Source organism: Melospiza melodia, chromosome 6 (assembly GCF_035770615.1).
Source record: "Melospiza melodia melodia isolate bMelMel2 chromosome 6, bMelMel2.pri, whole genome shotgun sequence".
Lineage (NCBI taxonomy): Eukaryota > Metazoa > Chordata > Aves > Passeriformes > Passerellidae > Melospiza > Melospiza melodia.
In genome coordinates this window covers 26454225-26472583 of record NC_086199.1, presented here as the reverse complement: position 1 = coordinate 26472583, position 18359 = coordinate 26454225, and the positions used below count along the sequence as shown (strand labels likewise).

General features: G+C 37.3%; 1 protein-coding gene across 4 annotated transcripts in view; it reads left to right on the top strand.

The window, feature by feature from the left end:
- NPAS3 (neuronal PAS domain protein 3) overlaps positions 1–18359 on the top strand; it is a 595216-nt gene that overhangs the window by 81111 nt on the left and 495746 nt on the right. For 2 of the 4 annotated variants that reach the window (XM_063160386.1, XM_063160387.1), the window contains exon 2: positions 3626–3715. The exons of the other annotated variants lie outside the window; for them this stretch is intronic. In XM_063160386.1, the coding sequence (XP_063016456.1) occupies positions 3626–3715 (90 nt within the window). The remainder of the gene's footprint in view (positions 1–3625; positions 3716–18359) is intronic. 4 annotated transcript variants of the gene reach the window in all.

Genomic DNA, 18359 nt, shown 5'->3' with positions numbered 1-18359 from the left:
AAGTGGAACCTGAGATACACTCTATCTGCTGACATAATGTGGTAAAAAAGTTAACAAAATTAATTTGGTGAAGATTGCATATTTTTTTTTTCTTTTTAGAGAGGAAAAAATACCCTATGACCAAGACCAATTGTCTTGGCAAACTTTTTTTTGGATCCTAGCAAATAATTCTTGCAACTGGATTTTGTTTCTTTGCTGGTTTGTGTTTTTATTAGTTTGTTTTAGTAATGAATGCTGAATAAGCTGTTCTGTAAGGAAGTTTTCATTTCTGACCCATAGCCTCATAGTTACCAGATGATAATTCATTTTAAATGTAAATCTATTAAATGACAGCTAAAATATTTGGGGCGGAGGGCAAATGCATGTGATGGTGTTTGACTAATTTTAAATATGTAAAATAAAAACAATAGTTTTTATACAGCAAAAAGGTCCATTTATGGAAATAGGCTTACTATGCTAAAATAAACCTTAACAATAAGAGACAAAGATTATACAAGAAAATAAAAGACTTTTTTTTTTCTCCCCAAAGCATTGGTGCAGGCTGAAGTCAGTAATCTGATGTGCACTTTGAAATTTATTCTGAAGTGTTTCAGGACTGTTTGATTTTTCAGGTTAAGCACAATAAGACCCATTCTGTGCTAACTTAGATGCTGTGCAATCTTCATGAAGTCAGTGGGATTTTAAGAGATTTACATTGATGTCTTATTTAGCTTGGTGTTTGAGGATATGATTTTTTTTTTTTGTTTTTCTATTATTATTACTGTTTCAGCAGAGAGGGAGTAGGTGAGAGTTAAATAACTCCTTAAAGAAATTTTTTAGAGAGCATTGGGCAATTGGCTGGGTCCATAGAAGGTTCCTAGGATCTTGGCTTCTGAAGTGGAATCTAGCTCTGTGAAGTGCAAAGGAAGGTTTGGACTACAACCCGCAGTAGCTGCTATTATGTTTATAAATCCTTATTTGTTGCTTAATTAAAAAAAAAGATGATACCCCTCCACTCCCCCACCACATTAATGCTTCCCAGTCTCCAGAAAAGTTCCAACCTAATTCTGATGAGATGTGAAGCAGGGTTGTGGTTCACCGTCCAAATCTCTGATCTGGCTTTGAATATCAGAATGGCTGAGGATGGAAAGGATCCTCTTGCTCAACCCCTCTGGGCTGCACAAACAGTTACCTGGTTGCCTAGGATCATGTCCAGGTGGGTGCTGACTATCTCACTGGTGGAGGCTCCACAACCCCTTTGTTCCAGATCTCCGTTACCTTTACAGTAAAAAAATCTTCCCTGATGTTCAAATGAGACTGTGTTTCAATTTCTGTCATCTGAAAAAAGCAAAAAATAAACCAACCAAACAAAAACTGACAAGTATTCTACACTAGCTTGGTGCAGTGAATACTTATTTAGGACCTATTTAATCACAAGAGCGTTCAAATCCACATCTTCCACTTCCCAGAAGAATACTATAACCACTTCAAAATGAAGGTTTTCTGGAGTGAGCTGTATTCTGCTGCACTCGTATAACTGCTCAAGTAATAGCAATAACCAGTATTACTATTCCATACTCATTTGGCCAAAGAAGTGGTTGGAAGAAAGCATAATTCTGAAGGCCTGTGATAAGAGCACTCATCTGGGAAGGATTCTGATAGTTTTTGCAAGGATTGCTTATGCATTTTTGAATGACTCATAATGCAACATGCTCTCACTGTCTCACTTTGTTTCATCCAATGAATCCTGATTTTTTTCTTTAATAGGGCTGTTATTTTAGCAGAAGTTAAAGTCCCTCATTTTATGAGTCTCTGGTAATATTTGGAGCAGTGGAAGATGTATGTTTGAGGCTCCTCTGGCTGAGAGGCACTGAGAGACTTGTTCTCCTGTGTCTTTACTGAAGCCATGTAAAAACAGGCATCTCTTCTAGTCTTGGATCACAAAGCAAAAAACAAACAAAAAACCCCAAAACAAAAATGGCCCAGGGAGTTTAATTTGGGGATTTTGTCAGTTGGTGTGATGGTGCACTGAAGATTTTGAAGCTTGACTTTTCTTTGATGTAGGCATTTCTGTATGGCCCAAAGTGAAGGGTTTGTCTCTCTCAGGCACACACAACATAGAGAAAACTCTCCTAGATCTCTTGTACTAGCTGATGTGGTTCCCTGCAGATAGCACTTGTGTTTCAAATCTCATTTTAAGATACTTAAATTTCCTCATATGGTATATATGGTACTTAAACGTCTAACTTAGAGGCCCTAGGTATCACAATAAATAAATCAATCTCTCTGGTAGTGTCTTAATTAGTGAATGCAGGAATATGCCAGACTTTGGAGGTGCTTGCTCCTGCCTTCATCACAGAGTTGTCTTCTTTCTTCTGCCTGTGGGGTTCCACGGGGTGAAAACAACGCTGAGGCCATCTCAGACCAGGTTTCTACCTTAAATAAGCAAGGAACCAGGGCTGTGCAGACATGAATTTGTTTGCACTTGACACACTGTAGATGCAGTCTTATTGAAGGAGGTCCTCAGTTTCCACAATAGATAACTTTCCATTTGCTCACAGAACTTGTAGCTGGAGAATGATACTAGTTTTTTTCTCAAACCTGCAGTCTCAAATTACTGTTGAAACCATTTTAAAAACCAAGATTAGCTTAGAGCTATGTAGATGTTAATACTATAAAAATAATGATAACATAAAATAATTCTCTACTCACTAGAATATTTTTTTAAAAAATCACAGCCTAAAATTCTACATTTGAAAAACCTGTAAAATTTCTCAAATAATTTATCCTTACTCTAGTCAAATACCATTAAATTACAAGGGAAAAAGGTATTAATTTGCAGAAGATACAAAAGCATCTAAAATGTATTTTTATTCCAGAGAAGAAGGAGGGAAAAAAAAGAAAATTAGTGGGTACTGTTTTGTGTGCAATTCCCAAGTATATTTTAAAAACAACATTGAATTTTTATAGCCAAATTATATTTTCTGCTAACGGGGAGCTGGGGAGGGATGAATAAGAGAATGATTGACAAATCTTTTAGGGCCTGATTTTACAAGATGCTGCGCACCTCCTGATTGCTGCCAATCACTTTCATTTTCTTTCAGTCGATCCGAGAACATATGGCATTATTCAGATGGTGCTGAGCACCTTCAATCACAGTCCTCATAATACCACAACATCCTCATTCTGTGCAAATGTGAGAATTGCTGTTGACATTTTAAATTGGAGGGTTATTTGGTCTTTGTCTGGACAAACTCCCAGCTGACACAAATGAATGTTCTGCCTGAAGAAGGATTGCAACAGTAAACAATAAATAATCAATTGTAAAAGCACTACTGTATTTATACAAACTATGTGGAATATCAACTTGATTTATAAAATTCCATACCTCTTCCACTTTTATTTGATGGGGAAAAAAGCACCATTCTTGTGGAGAATTGAAGTTTAGTTTACTCTCAGTGCAAATTTTGAAAAGTGGAATCTGTGGGTGTTATGTGCACAAGGCAGTTGATTTAAAGAGATCAGAAAGGCATTTAATTTAAAAATAAAATTTACAAAATCAATTTCAACATACTGATTTGTCCTGCATTACAGTTACCTGTAGAGATCCTCTAGTCATGTCTATCTGTTTTTGATGCCTCTACAGAATAACTGTCCAGCATCCTCTGCCCAACCAATCAGAATGTAGGAAAATCTACCGATATGACGGAATCTACTGTGAATCTACCTACCAGAAGTATGTTGAAATCTGTGTGAGTCTTGCCTCTAGCTCGTGCATTTAGTGCTCGTGCTCTCCTGCTATTCCGAAATTACACGTGTGTTGAAAGCGTACACTTGTGTGCAAAACCTCTACAGCAGGGACAGAAGTATGTTGTTTAATTCTTTGGGATTGTGCTCTAAAAGCAAAAAAAGCAAATAAAAAACCCTAAGACTTTTCTAAATCTCTTAGGTATGCTTCTGTACAGTGCAATAAACAAGAGTGTACACGCTAGAAAATCTAGGCAAAATGTATTGCACAGGTGCTTCACATCTTAGGGATTTGAAAGGTGTGTTATGTATAAATTAGCTGTCACTTTTTTTCAGTCATGTAATGGAATGATGAGTTGTAATTTGCATAATCCTTTAAGAAGTCAAATTATACTGTCATGTAGCAGACTTAACATGCTAGCTAGGATTTCATAGCTTTGCAGCTAATTAGTATGTACCTTACAGGACAGTTAAATTGAAGTTGAGTCCTCTTTCTTTGCAGTCATTTGCCTTTGTCCGCTGCCCTAACAGAGCCCGCTTTTGTGCGTAACTCAAGATCATTACTGGTGCTTCTGACAAAAATGCTATTGCTCTGGGCAGGCAAATGCAAAGGGCTTGACTTCTGTTAGTTCTGCAAGCAGTGAAGTTTCTATTTTACTGCAAGAAGGATTTAATTATCTATTTCAACATAGAATTGAAGAGTATATATTTGACAGGTGTGTTGCAGATGATTTTGTATTAATATATTGCAAATGCATTATGAATTCTGTTATCTCGCTGGATTTTGAAACTGCATTCTGTCACTTAGTGTTTGCTTTTCATGCTCCAACTATATTCCTGTTTTGTATACCAGTGTTACCATTATCATCCTCTGTATAACATTTCATTTTCCGATAACCCCTTAAATTCTAAAAATTAGCTGTGCTGTGCATTAAAACAAAATGTTTCTTTGGCAAGGGCAATCATACTCATTAGTTTTTTAGATCATATTCTCTCATTCCCTTTTTTGATTCTATAACCTGCTGCTTGTTTCCTGAATCTTTTCTCTTAGTAATAGGTACAACCACATCAGTAAAAGCTGTCACTTCGATGTAAATGAAGACTATCGTTTTGGTTTACAGAAGTGAGAGGAAAAGAGAAATCTAGATTTATCAAAATAATTACAGCATCAGTGTAACTTGGTGAGCCAAAATGAAAATCTGACCTCTTGCTTGGCTTTTTTTTTTTTTAATGAGTGGCTACTTTTGGTGTGAGATATGACTTATTCCTGATATACATAGACATAAATACTTTCTGAACTTTTTGAATTTTTTGTGGCTTTTCCCTTTTATCTCTCTAAATTATGGCAGTGCCCAGAGTAACTGAAGCAGTCTGCATCTTGCATGATTTTAAATGTCACCACAGAACTTAATTTCAGTGTTTTTGCTTCTCTTGTAAGTTCAGTAAGCATAAAAATATATTCATTTATTTAAACGTATGAAACAGATTTGTTGTGCAATATTTATATCAGTTTTTAGAACAACTTCAAGATTTTGAAACTTTGTGGAAATAAGAAAACTTGGCACAGTTTGTCATGAGTGTTAAATACGGTGATGGCTTCACTCTGAATGCTGCAATACAGTTGATTATCTTGATTTCATTTTTTTAAATTAGGTATAATTTATAGTCAGTACACTTAAAACCAGCTAGATGTGCTGCCCACAAAATGAAGTAATTGATGCTCCTATGCAATTGCAAACAAAAATTGGCAAAATCCAAAAATCAGACTGATTGTGAAACAATGTTGATTTTGATATTTTTGTCATTTCTGAAATGTGAATTCTGAAGTATTATAGCCCAGTTCACCTTGCTTGTAAAAAACATAGATTATTTTGGGAAGCTAACAGCTAGATCTTTCTGGAGAAGATATAGAGTCCTTTTTGATTAGTGAAATTTTCTCCTGGTTCTTCATCCATGCTACTTAAACTCTCTCAGGCATTCTTTCTCTCTTCTTCCCAATAGTTGCTTTTGGTAATGTATTACCATAGTAATTTATTTCCAAAAATATTACAGAAAGTTTCTGAAAACTGCTCACTAATCAAGACCAAAAAAAAAAAAAAATCAAGCAATTTTTGTAACACTTTGAAAGCCTTTAGTGTTTCAAGACATATGAACATTTGGTACTAGATGTTCATGTGCATCTCAGATGCTCAGTCTCTCTCCTGATTAGGTTGGGAAAGGAAGAATGGATCTAAAAATGCTACTAGCTGTTAGGAGAAATGGTTGTGTGACTCCTTTCTCATGCAGGATAATTTTTGGACTGGACACAAAGCAGCAAACTGCTTTATTCTGAAAGCTAAGGGAGTTTTAAGGGCTGGCCAGACAGAACAGAGACTCGTGGATTTTGGAGCTTGACTTTTTTCCTGTCTAGTAATTTTAAAATTAAAAGAAGTGTTATGCAGAAAACCTACTCTGGACTTATGCTTAAGCATGTACCTGCTAAAATATTTTGTGTAAAGCTACTTAGCTGTTGAAATTAAGACAGTCTGATCCTTTCTGCAAAAATTTCAAAGGATCATACCATGACCTTCTATGCCAAAAATACTTATCAGAAAACATTTGGGGAAGTAACATTTATAAACAAATTTTAGTGCTAATAAATACTGGAAATAAACATTTTAAAAAGTTCTTAAAAGCATGGTAAATACATTCAAGTGCTATTTAAAAAAAATGCAGATAGGTCTTTGTGGTACACATTCTTGAGGAGCTGGACTAATGGTTTGCTAGCTAAAAAATATAAAATGGGCAAAAATAGTGAGTATTCTTATACAGATCTTTCTGGACTCTTTATGATATTCTTGCAACTGAGTGGAACAGCTGCTGCTGGATCCCTCACTTGGAATAGAATGGAACATACAATTTCGAAAGATGGTGGCAAAAGATAGCAGATTTCTCCCCTCCTACATTGTCCCTCACCTTCATTGCCATGGGCCCGTGGGATTTTTAGGTCACTGAACATGTAAATATGCTCTTAAAAAGATGTCAAGTAAGCTTCAAAATCATTACAAATAATTTCTATGTTCACAAGTGGTAGGCAGTTGTCTTAAGCTAGAGAGGTAAAACCAGAGGCCTGTCAGTTACTGGCCTGGAACACAGCTGTCAACTCCTAAATATTTCTCTTTTTCTTTTCCAGTTGCCTCAGCTGTAGCAAGGTATGTCCAGGCTCTTCTTTTGTGATGTCAAACAAAACTGACAACAAAAAAAAAGAGATTTCTTGTTCAGTTCTAACTACTTTGCTATAACTAAACTGCCAAGGTTTTTCCCTCTGCCCAGATTGAAAAATCTTCTGCTTGCTCAGACAACCCTGGTTTGCACTCTTCCTCACCTTTATGGAGTGTCAAACAGTGAACAAAGCAGAGCTACTTGCCCATGCTCTCCTTTGATTTGTTGCCAAATTACAAAGAATACTAGCATGTCAAAAATGAGCGGTTTTGCCTGTCTGCAGGGGACCTGTTGAGTACAAGCAGAGGATATCTCAGAAGTTTTTTGTTCTCAGCCTGGAAGCCACTTCAAAAATGACCCTTCAGGTATCACCTGGGTGGCTGTTGTGTGTTATCTCCCAAGCAAGAGTGGAAGAATCATGTCTACCCAACTTTCCTCCTGTCCATATTAAGGAGATTTAAAGGTCATGTCTCTCTTCAGGAATATGGAGAGCAGGGAGGAGTTCTGCAGTAAGCTGTTTCTTCTGAAATCAACAGCATTGAATAAATATGTAAGGAAAACACCTAGTTCATTTATATCTCACAAATACAGCTATGGTCTTATTAGCTCTTTTTATTTCTCAGCAAGTTAGTGAAATGAACATAGAAAGAAGGCTCAGTTTAGGGGATCAACCTGTCCTGGAATGTGTAGCTTGATTACATAAAAAATGTTCATCCTGACACTGTAAATGCTCAAAATATCCAAACTTAATAGACCAAAGTAAGCTCCTGTCAGACTCCATGTTGAATCAAATGCATAAATATTTCTACAAATGGGAAAAGGAAGTGCAAACCTAAGCTATTCCATTCAGTCTCTAAAGACATTTATATATTTATCAGATTGATATAACAAAATTAGGATTGGTTTGCATACATGAGAAATCTAATGGCCACTCTAGTCAACACAAATGAGAATATAAACCTTTAAACAGGCTTTCCTGGGGTTTCTAGTGAGGGAATTCAACCAGCTGCAGAACATGGGAAGATGGGTACTTGAAGTGGTCCGTAGTGCCCACCGTCAGTGTCCACCTTAAGGTGGATAAAGCTGTAAGAACCCTGCAGAAGGGGAGCTGGTGGTTCCAAATGGAGAGTCATGTTCTTGTCAAAGTGGGTTAGAACCCCCAGCTGGCCCCTTGCAGCTGGGCCTGCTGGTTCAGGTCAGTAGAGTCACTGAAGCAGCACAGAAAGGCTGGTGATGCCTGAGCAGTTGCTATTTTTCTCCATCTTGTTTCTTAGTCGTGGTGCTGCACATAAATTGCCTTAGAAAAATGTACGTCTCTTCAGAATTTTTGTTTGGATATTCTGACTCATCTGCTATATAGCTAAGGAAAAGATACACTAGTCTTAAACAATTATTTTAGCTCCAGGAAAAAGATATAACATGAAAGACAACAGGACTATCATTCAGGCTAGTGCTGTAGGGTACATAAGTATTTTTTTTCCAACAATGGCTTCAGGATCACATGTTCAGGGGTTAACTTGAGAGAACAACTGAAGAAGCTGCTATTTAGTTTGCTCTGCTCTAGTAAAACAGGAAGGAGAAGTTGTATCTTCTTCCACATTAGATTTCACTTTACAGTAGGAAGGAGAGGTTGTATCTTCTTCCACAGTAGATTTCACTTTACAGTAATGTTCCATCACTTCACAGTTTGATTTTACTTCTCACAATGTGAATTTAATAGATGTATTTGACGAAGATATTTAGTATCTCGTCTTCATAAATTTGACCTCTTAGAAAATATCAAAAGCTCACAACCCAATTCATTCTCTATCAGCAAAAGGCAGAGAAGGCACTGCTATACTTATGTGACAGGCTTTTAACATAAGTCAACTGATCCTTACAGCCTCAGCGTGAGGCTGCCTGGAAAAACTTTATCCCTGTTACCACTGCCTGTGCTTGCTCTTGCCTTTGTGTAGCATTGAGCATATTTTTGGGTTCTCTGTTCTCAGGTGTTCTAGATGTCTTTTGTGGGAAGAAGAAAGGTGTCATTAACCAAATTTAAAACACATTCAAAAGTAAGCCAACATCTCCCTTACACATAAAACATGAGTGGGCTTTCTCTGGGTAAGAAATGAGATTAGCTGTGGTACTTTAAAATGATTAATGATCACAGGCTAGTATTAAGTTGAACCTCTAATCCTTGGCTGATTGGAGCATTTGAGAGAACAGCACTCAAAAATTACCATTTTTTAGTAACAAATGTTGCCATTTTTTGATTATGATGGCGGTTAGATGTTGCAGTGGCTTTAAAGTTTTACTTTGAGATGATTGGGATGTAGCCTGAATAGAGAGTAGGTGTGATACATACATGTTACCTGAAAATTTTCTTCCTCTGAAAAGTATAGGACTATATTTAGGTTTACAAAATGCTGTTCAGTCTATAGCTCAATACAAATTTTGAAGGTTCACTTAAGCTTTGCAGTATCAAATTGTAATATATGTCTGAGTCAAATTCTGAAGTGAATTTGGTATTGTTCAATTAATGAATTAGGCAATTACCTTCATTAAACCATCTAGGTCTTCAGGTCCTGTAGCCACACCCTTTCAATACAATATTAGTCACAGTTTGCTAATTCCCTGTTAAGACAGGTTTTTGATATTGTACTGAAATTGCTTTTGTACTTCTTTCTCATTTCAGAAGGGGTCTTGTTCTGTTGTTCATTTCATGGGGTTTTTTTATGGTGTGGTTTTGTAGTGCTTTTTTTCCCCCCAGAAATCATATTACTGGTTTCAGAAATGGGAAGATCAATTCAAATAATCTGTGACTGAGCTTTTCTGTGTATTCAGCAAGGTTTCACTTTTCCCATGCTCTTTCAGTAACTTGCTGCTTTGCACAAATACGGAAGCCTTAATAACAAGCATATCCAAAATATGAATTGGGAAATGAATGAGAAGTTCATCTGGCTGACTAACAGCTTAAATGATCATTCCATAATTTGGGAAATAATTGTCCCACAAATATAAAGAGCTAGCTAAATACCTGCTGTAAAGCTCAAATAAGTGGCAGGAGTTGTGGTAGCAAAGCTGTCCTGGGACATTTTAAGTATGCTTTTGAATGATAGAACTCTAACTTTTTGTCTTCATCTGCCTTAAACAACAGTATAAGATACTGACACAGTGTTGCAACTTCTTTTTGGAAGAAAGATGCTGATTATAAAAACTTCAGATGAAAGAAAATCTTGCTTCTTTTTAGATGAACAGTACTTAGTATTTGTTAAGTATTGTTACCTTATTTTCTGTCCCATTTTTTCTAATTTTATGTAGCAGAAGCATGCAAAATCCAGCATTAAGAAGCTGAAAAGTTCTCTAATATTCATGAAACTCATTTCCTCCCACTTCTCCATTTAAGTATCTGTAGACAGTAAACCAGTAATCATTTATCCTCCTCTTTGACACGGGTTTCTCATTTTTAGCAAGGCAAGTTTTCCATAATTTTGAATGCTTCTTGTAGCTGATTAACGCTTTCTAGTTGGAATACTAGTATAGTCCTTTAGTTCTTCCTGTGGGAATGCTTGGGGATCACAGATATAAACTAGAACCACCTTGTTACATGCTATTTGAAACAGATTCTCGTCTCAACATCGGTAGTGATTTATATAATCCTTTCCTATTGCTACTCCGTGTTTACTCCATTGTACATCAATGGATTTTTTCACTGCTCTAGCCAGGGTATTGCACTGTAGGCTAATATTAATTTGGTTATCCACCATCATCCATATGCCTCATTCTAGCATATTATATTGTCTTTGTTTGGAATGTGTGCTCTTAGTTATGAGATAGACAGCTTTGTGCTCAGCTGTGTTAAAACACATCTTATTCAGGTGAGCCCAGGCTGCCATGCAATCTGTGGAACTGACAACTCCCTGGTATTTACCATTTTATTATCTTTTGTGTCATCTGCAAATTTTACTGGGAAGGATTTCATGTTTTCTTTCATATCACTGATTTATTCTCCTGCACAGGTACTCCGTAGGGAATAAAGGGCTCATGCAGTTCTTTCCCTGCACGGAGTACTTGGGGTAGATCTAATCCATATATCAGAGCTGCTGGTCATAATGTCTGGGAGCAGATTAGGGCTGCCGGCACTGATGAGTTGCAACCAGGCAGGGGCAGTGAGTCATGAGCACACTCTTCACTTGCAGCAGTGTGAGATGGCTGCAGCCTCCTTTCAAGTAATGCGAGCTTGTTTCGCATAGTGATGCTGTTGAAATACAGAGACAATTCTCCTTTGAAAATTTGTGCGTTTGTAGTGATGGCTACTAGTAAATTCCCTCTTTTTTTTTTTTAAAGCTGTTTCTGGAAACAAAGCTAGATTATTTGCAAGTGGTTAGCAAATTTAGTTACTGTGTTTATCTAAGAAGATAAACCAACTGGTAGTTTTTGGAATCCCTGAAATCTTTCATATTAGTTTCCTTCCTTAATGAATTATTTTTAATGTCTTTTCCAAATGGTGCTTGTATTTAGAACTACATGTGTTTTTCAGGTGAACAGAAGATTAAATGATGAAATTAGCAAGCATAAGGCTCTATTGAAAAAAAGTTCAGAGTTTACTAAAAATGAACCTTTTGTTAACATTTTGTTTCTCAGTTTTCTTCGACCTCCCAGAATAGGAACCTCAAAATCATGTTCTAAATATTGTTTTGGGTTTTTTTTTATTTGGCTACTTAGAAGCCTTTCACAGTGCTGTATCTTGCCTAATTTTAATGCTAAATTGTTATTTAACAATCAATGAATTCTTCTACCTGGCCATAGGGTTTTTTATGATGAAAAAGTGACACAGCTCCCATTTCACATTCAGATAGAGCCATATCGCTAAACTTTGAAATTATTTATAAAGAAACTTATCATAAACATGCTAAAATTCCATTATGATGGTGATACCTATAGTCAAAGTATTTAATACTGATTTGCTTTCCCTTTAAGATAAATAGTGCTGCAGTTAAAACATGTGAATATTGAAAAAAGTCTGCATCGTGTCAAACTGGTATACAGAAAAGAAGAATTTTATTGCATTCTGTAAATTTTTACTTTTGTTGTTGTACAGATATTTGTCAGGTGTTTGTGGTCTTAAAAGTTCCATGTTCACACTCATGTGCATATGTACATATATGGACACACATAGAACAAACACTTTGAAAAGGAAGAAAATTCAATAATTCTAAGGAAAAAGACAAGCATAAAGCATGTTTCTATCTAAGTGCAATAGGAAGGTGAAAAATTTTAATTGTTTTAGTTATGAAGTGATTCTCTATTATTGTTTCAAAAAGCTAACAAAAAAAAAAACAACCTCCACCCAAAACAACAAATAACAAGAAAACCACTACCATATGAACTAAAAATTATGTAATTAAGATTTGCCCTTAATTTCTGGCAAATAGAGATTAAATTTCTTGTGGATACCAAGCAAAAATTTTGGTCAACAAGGAAAGACATACTCTGTCACACTTCAAATTTTCTGCACATTAAGCAACAGGAGACCCATGAAAGGAGATACCCTTTGCCTGTTATAGTTGCATTGAACTTTGTCTTATGGTTTCATAAGCAATGTTGGGTCTGTGCCATCTTTGAGATTACAGACTGTGATGCAGAGTAGTTTAAGATGCTGTATCATGTACCATTTAATCAGGCTGCACTACTTGGAGTATGTGTTGTGTGTACTGGGAATAATTTGCGTGTCGTCTTTCCAGCTGCATCTATATAAAAGGTGAAATTCCCCTACCTCTGCACAAAAGTCAGCTAAATGGACTGTGGGGAATGGAGCAGCAGTTGAATGAATTAATTTCATGTAGCTGTCCATAGCTAGCTGTGACACTGCAGTGTGTTTCCTCCACAGCTGACTCACAGCCAGGACCTGTACACATCTTTGTGCAGGTCTTGGACTGCTGAATTTCAATATGTTGATCAATTATCTCCTTGCCTAGAAGCATCCTGTACAGTATCCCACCCTCTTGCTAAATTCCAGTGACTCATTTACTGCCTGGGGCAGTAGTCCTGCAAGCCTTGTGACTGCACTGGACTTCATTAATTATGGTTTTTACCTTTGATACCTCTGAGATCACTGCTGTCTTAGGAGAGGCTGCTGTCTGTGTCACAGTCCCCTTCTGCATATCCTTTCATGTAAGCCACTGTGCATCCTGCTTCACATGGCTGGAAGAGAGGGGCTGTTGTGCAACTCCCCTTTCCCCTGTAGAAAATCTGTCATTTCTGGGAGTGCTCTCCACTGGAATCCTCAGTGAGGAACATGTAGATGGTCCAGGCACAGAGAGATAGCACAAGGATTTTCAAGTTGTAAAAGGCTTTGTGTAACCAGTCAAACTGCAGGGTGCAATGAGTTTGTCAGCCTGGTAGTCCTGGGACTGTCTGGTAGCATCACAGGGTTGCAGACCCTCTCTGCACTGGGCTGTGCACTAGGCAGCCTGACAGCCATGTAACAGTGACCAGTACTGAGCAATGGATTGGTCATAGCTTGCTTTGGTATAGCATGTACCATTGCTTTTTCTAGCAGTATTTTCTTTGCATCAAGAATGCTGCTGTGCTCTATGTTTTGAGCTACATGTTTTACTAAAAAGGGCATTGATATTTTGCTAACTTGTCAGGTTGAATGGGTTTTGTTATTTAGTAGCTACAGAGGGAAATACTGAACTAAGATTAAGAGCAGAATACAAGCCAAGCCTATAGTATATATTTGGTATAGCTTGATCAATTGGAGCTATCTAAGTGATGTAGTATCCCACTTGGACAAAGATCCATCAGCAGAAACCTCTACACATATACTATTTTACTTGCAAAACTGTTCTTTTACTGATATTGCTTGTTTTGCTAAAAAGTGATGACTTTCCTGGATGAGTCTAAAGCTGATCTTTGCTGATATAGCTGATTACATGCTTAGTGCTTTGCCACAGTGGTGTACCAAGATTGCTCTATTGGCAAAATGCTCCTAATGCCAACCTCATCTGATTTTTAGTGATTCACTATTCTTGATTTCAGAGCTCAACAAAATAAGACTCCTATTGTAGAATATGAAGGGACATTAGTTGCTCCTTGACTCTGTAGTGAATAATCATTGGGATAAAGAGAATCAAGAGCTGTACTGCATTTAAAAATCAATCCTATTTTTCATAATATAATTAAATTTTTTTCATTTCAGATATTCTTGTAGACTTGCATTAAGGGTGAGAAACCTAATCTTCTGAGTTGCTTGACTTATTTGATATATTTTACTTATTTCAGTTTTGGTCTCCATAGAATGCTGCTGATGGTGTGATTTGCCTGATTGTGACAGTGCTAAACCTCACGTGGTCGATCTCCTTTGCCTTAAAATCAAATGATGTAAACAAAAACTTTCCAAATGTACTCTGATCTTTTTCACCCCCTCAAAATCTATCAACCAATATTGCAGTGAAGAACCTGGCAGTCAGAATCTAGTCAGGCATAAAGCCTTGCTGTGTGCTTTGTGCAGCACCTAGATTGGTGCATAAGGCAGCATTTTATGGTTTTCATAGCAGGAGGCTTTCTTGCTTCCTGGAGCAGCAGCTTTTAGAGCTGCTGCATTGCTGCTTGGTTACTGGTGATGGTTGTGTTACATGCTGGAGCCAGCGTGACTGAGACAGCTCTGATTCGTGTCACTCTGGGCAGCACCAGGCATGTATCCAGACCATGCATCAGCATCAGTGGTGACTGTGCCATTGAAATTGCTGGAAAAGGCATGGAATCAGATAATCGTCCATCAACAGTGAAGTTCACAGCTGGTAGATTTGTATCTTATGGGATTGTGGTACTGTGTAATAGGCAAAAGCTCTTAAGTTTACTAAACAGGTTAAGGCAACTTCATTAGATAGGGATTTTTCCATTGTTGACGTTGGCTTATTTTTACCTCACCTCCTCACTAAGTGCATTTGAAAGTTATAAAAATAATAATTTGTGTGATGTCAAAAGAAGAGCTAATCAACTGCTCCAGGTCTAGGTTGTATTTTGAAGGTTAAATTGAAATCTAATTGTTGACATTATCACTAATGGAATGAAATGCATTCTAAAAGGTAGAAAATCACATTAGCTTTTCTGAATTTTCTACACTCCAAAATTTTCAGTTTCTCTCGCTCAGATATTTTGATGAATTCCTGCAGCAATACCTATTTTGCAAGAAGAAAATTAATCCAAGCAATGAACTATTCATCCTTCCCCCTAGTTTACACCAGATACAATCCATATTAGGTAGAAACCAAGGGATATATTGTCTGCCTGAATTTGGGGGAGGGATGGACTCTGCTCTTATAATCTTTTAAGAATTCATAAGAAGGGGTATCAGATACCATGTTGTGTATAGATCTTTAGAGAATTTTTATATGGGAATTGGTTGACTCTTCAATGCATTGGCTTTTATTAGAGTAAGTCCTGTTTTGTCTCAGGAGCAGTTTAAGGAGGTTGTGACCTTCTCTGAGCTTCCAGGCTTGTAGAGCCTCCTGAGCTGAGTGCTTTTCAAGGGATACTTAGCACTGGCCAAACAGATCCTGCAAATATCTGCATGGAGACTTGGTGGCACAGCAGCAATATGTCCCTGGTTGCAAGTGGGAGTTTTGTTGTATTTTTTTACTTGCTACTGGAGAGCACCACAGTCCTGATGCGTGTGGTCTCACCCCTGAATGCTGATGAACACTCACTCTATCCATGTGCTGTTGGGGTGTTTGCAATAACCTGGAGTGTAGCAGAAAATGCTGTTCAATATCAGGCTCTGCAGAGGGGAAGTAGGGCTTTATAAGAGCTCCTCTGCTCTGAGGGTTGATGCTCTGCATGTTCCAAGTACACTGTAAAGGTAAGACTTAGCTCTTTGTCTTATCAAACATATTTGATAAGATATTGGTGATTTGGTGAAATGTAGTAAAATTCATTTTGGTGTGTAGCTTTAGATTAGTATTGTAACTTTTCCCATGTTCTTATCCAAGACTAACTTGTAAATTTTAAAGTAAATAAGTGGTTACTGATGGTTGTCAGGTCTCCTGTGTGTACCCACAATACAATATTTATGACTTTGTATTTTGACTTTCTTTGATGATTCTTATGTGTAGGTATTTTTTGATTGACAAAGAACTAAATTCAGTTTGGATGACCAAATCCAGTGTATGCAAGTACCAGCCCTTTATTGCTATGTTTAAGAAAAATTTTACATCTGCATTAGAATGAAAAACATAGTTTGAGTTGATACAGGTGTTGCATATTGCATGAAGGTAGCAAGATGACATTAAGAACAGAAAGTTAATTTATTTTAGGCCAAATGCAATAGTAACTACAGACCAGAATTAATTATTTCCTTGCCCCCTTCATGCTTATGTTTTGATACTGCAATTCTCCCCACCACTAACCTAAATTACCAAGTACTCATTGCAATCCCCATAGCTTCCTCTACCACTGCTTGTACTCCCTGTTTCTTTAACCTCCAGCCCTAGAAAGAAGGCTACATTCCTTGTTGGGACATCCCTCTGTAGAGCTTTAGGGAGTGCTTGGATGGATAGATCAGTGCCTGGTAGTGGTTTTAGTGTAGAAGCCAACAATGTTTCCCCTGGCTTGAGGCTGGTGTTTGGGAGTCCACAGTGTGCTTTCCAGATTACACTGCAAATGGTTTCTGCCAGGAGAAAACGGGTAAATATAATGGAGCAGGAAGGTAATTGGGGAACTGTTCAACATAATTCAGTTGTGGTCTCAGATGCAAGGGACCCAAAAAATATTAGTTAAAACATAAATACTGGTGTTACAATGCTTGTTAAATAGTAGTGAACAATCCTCTCAATAAACATATGAAAATTTAGGTCAGATTTGTAATTTTTCACCACACTGGTGAAAAAAAATATTGTAGTAGAATGAACTATCATGCTATTGCTTACAGTTCTTTTTTGGCAAGTAGCTTTCCAGTGTTGTATCTGAAAGCAGATTTAGAATGTGAAAATCATACTGGTTTTTCATCCTCATTTTAGTCAGATGAAAAATAGGCCCTTGGTTTGTATAGGTATGACACCATTTTCTCAAAACATGTTCTGCTGTGTGCTATCAATTCTTGTAAGTGTGCAGTGTGTTTTTTCTCTGAGCCTTTTTTTAACCCCTTTCACTGTATACCCACAATCTTTCAAGAACAGTAAGAAAAAAGTCTGAATATCTTGAATTATTTTCTTTTTTTTTCTGTCATTTAAAGTCTCCTATGTCCTTAAACCCCAATAATTTGCTTTCTCTCTCGGTAGTATTTCTTGAAAACGAAAAGCGCTGTCACACTTAGACTTTTTAGTTCCTAGTAGAATAATTGGGTGACTTTTCCAGAAATTCTTTTTTCAAATTGTCAGAGGAAGATTTGATTTAATACAAATTCAATAAGATCTATCTGCTTTGAGATGAATAGGTCTTTAGCAGATAATTAAAGGTAATGGCAGCTACTATTTCAGTTGCCATAAGACTGGCCTCTTATTTGGCTTGTGTCTTGCATAGTCACTAATTCCTGAGTGCATAAATTCCTATTTAGCTGGAACAGTAGCATTTTACCTATTCTTCTAACTTTCTCTTTTCCTAACTCTTTGTCATAATACAGTTAAAATAAGACTGTGTAAAATATATGTAGCATGTTCATCAAAGAATATTTGTGATGGAAGACAGTTCAGTTTGCAGTTTAGAAATTCAGTGTAAATAACTAGGTATTTAGGATGAGTGCCGTCTGGATATGTGGGTGGATCACCATTTGAGTCTGTAGTTTGCACTGTGTAGCTAATTCTGTCTGCAGACATGTGTGAGTTTGGTTGTCACACTGGTGTGCACATATCTATTTATTCAGGGACACATGAACATGTGTGACAGAAAAGTTAAATCATTCCAATTTGATTCATAACTTGCCTATATGAAGAGCACTCAGAAGAGTAGGAAAAAGGGCATCTGTTAATTCCAATTCTTTCAAACTGTAGGGCCAGGGACACTGGCTTGGACTTGAGAGGGTTGAATGGGTAACATGCTCTCTGAGACAAATGAAACTTGTGCAAGGTACAGGGCCAGGGTCCCTGGTTAGCTGCAAGTCAGCTGAAGTAGAAGAACTGTGGCTGAAAAGAATAGCACGGGCAGAGGCTGACTGTTGGTGAGGGGACAGAGGCAGGTGTGGACAGTCCTGTGGTTCTGAAAGGGTGCTGCTTGACATGCAAGCAGTTCTCATGGGTGATGGGGAAACTTAAGAACTGTATTGTCCACAGCCTTGTGTGCTAGGAAAGCAAAGGGTACTTTGGAACACATGGAAAAATCTGTATATCTTTTGCTTCAAATTCTTTGTGTACTGGAAAGGAAGAGGTCAAAACTGCAGGGGTTCATGCTCTTTGCTTCTGCTCCTGACAGCTGGAGAACAAGGCTGGCATTGTCTTACAGGAATAGAATAT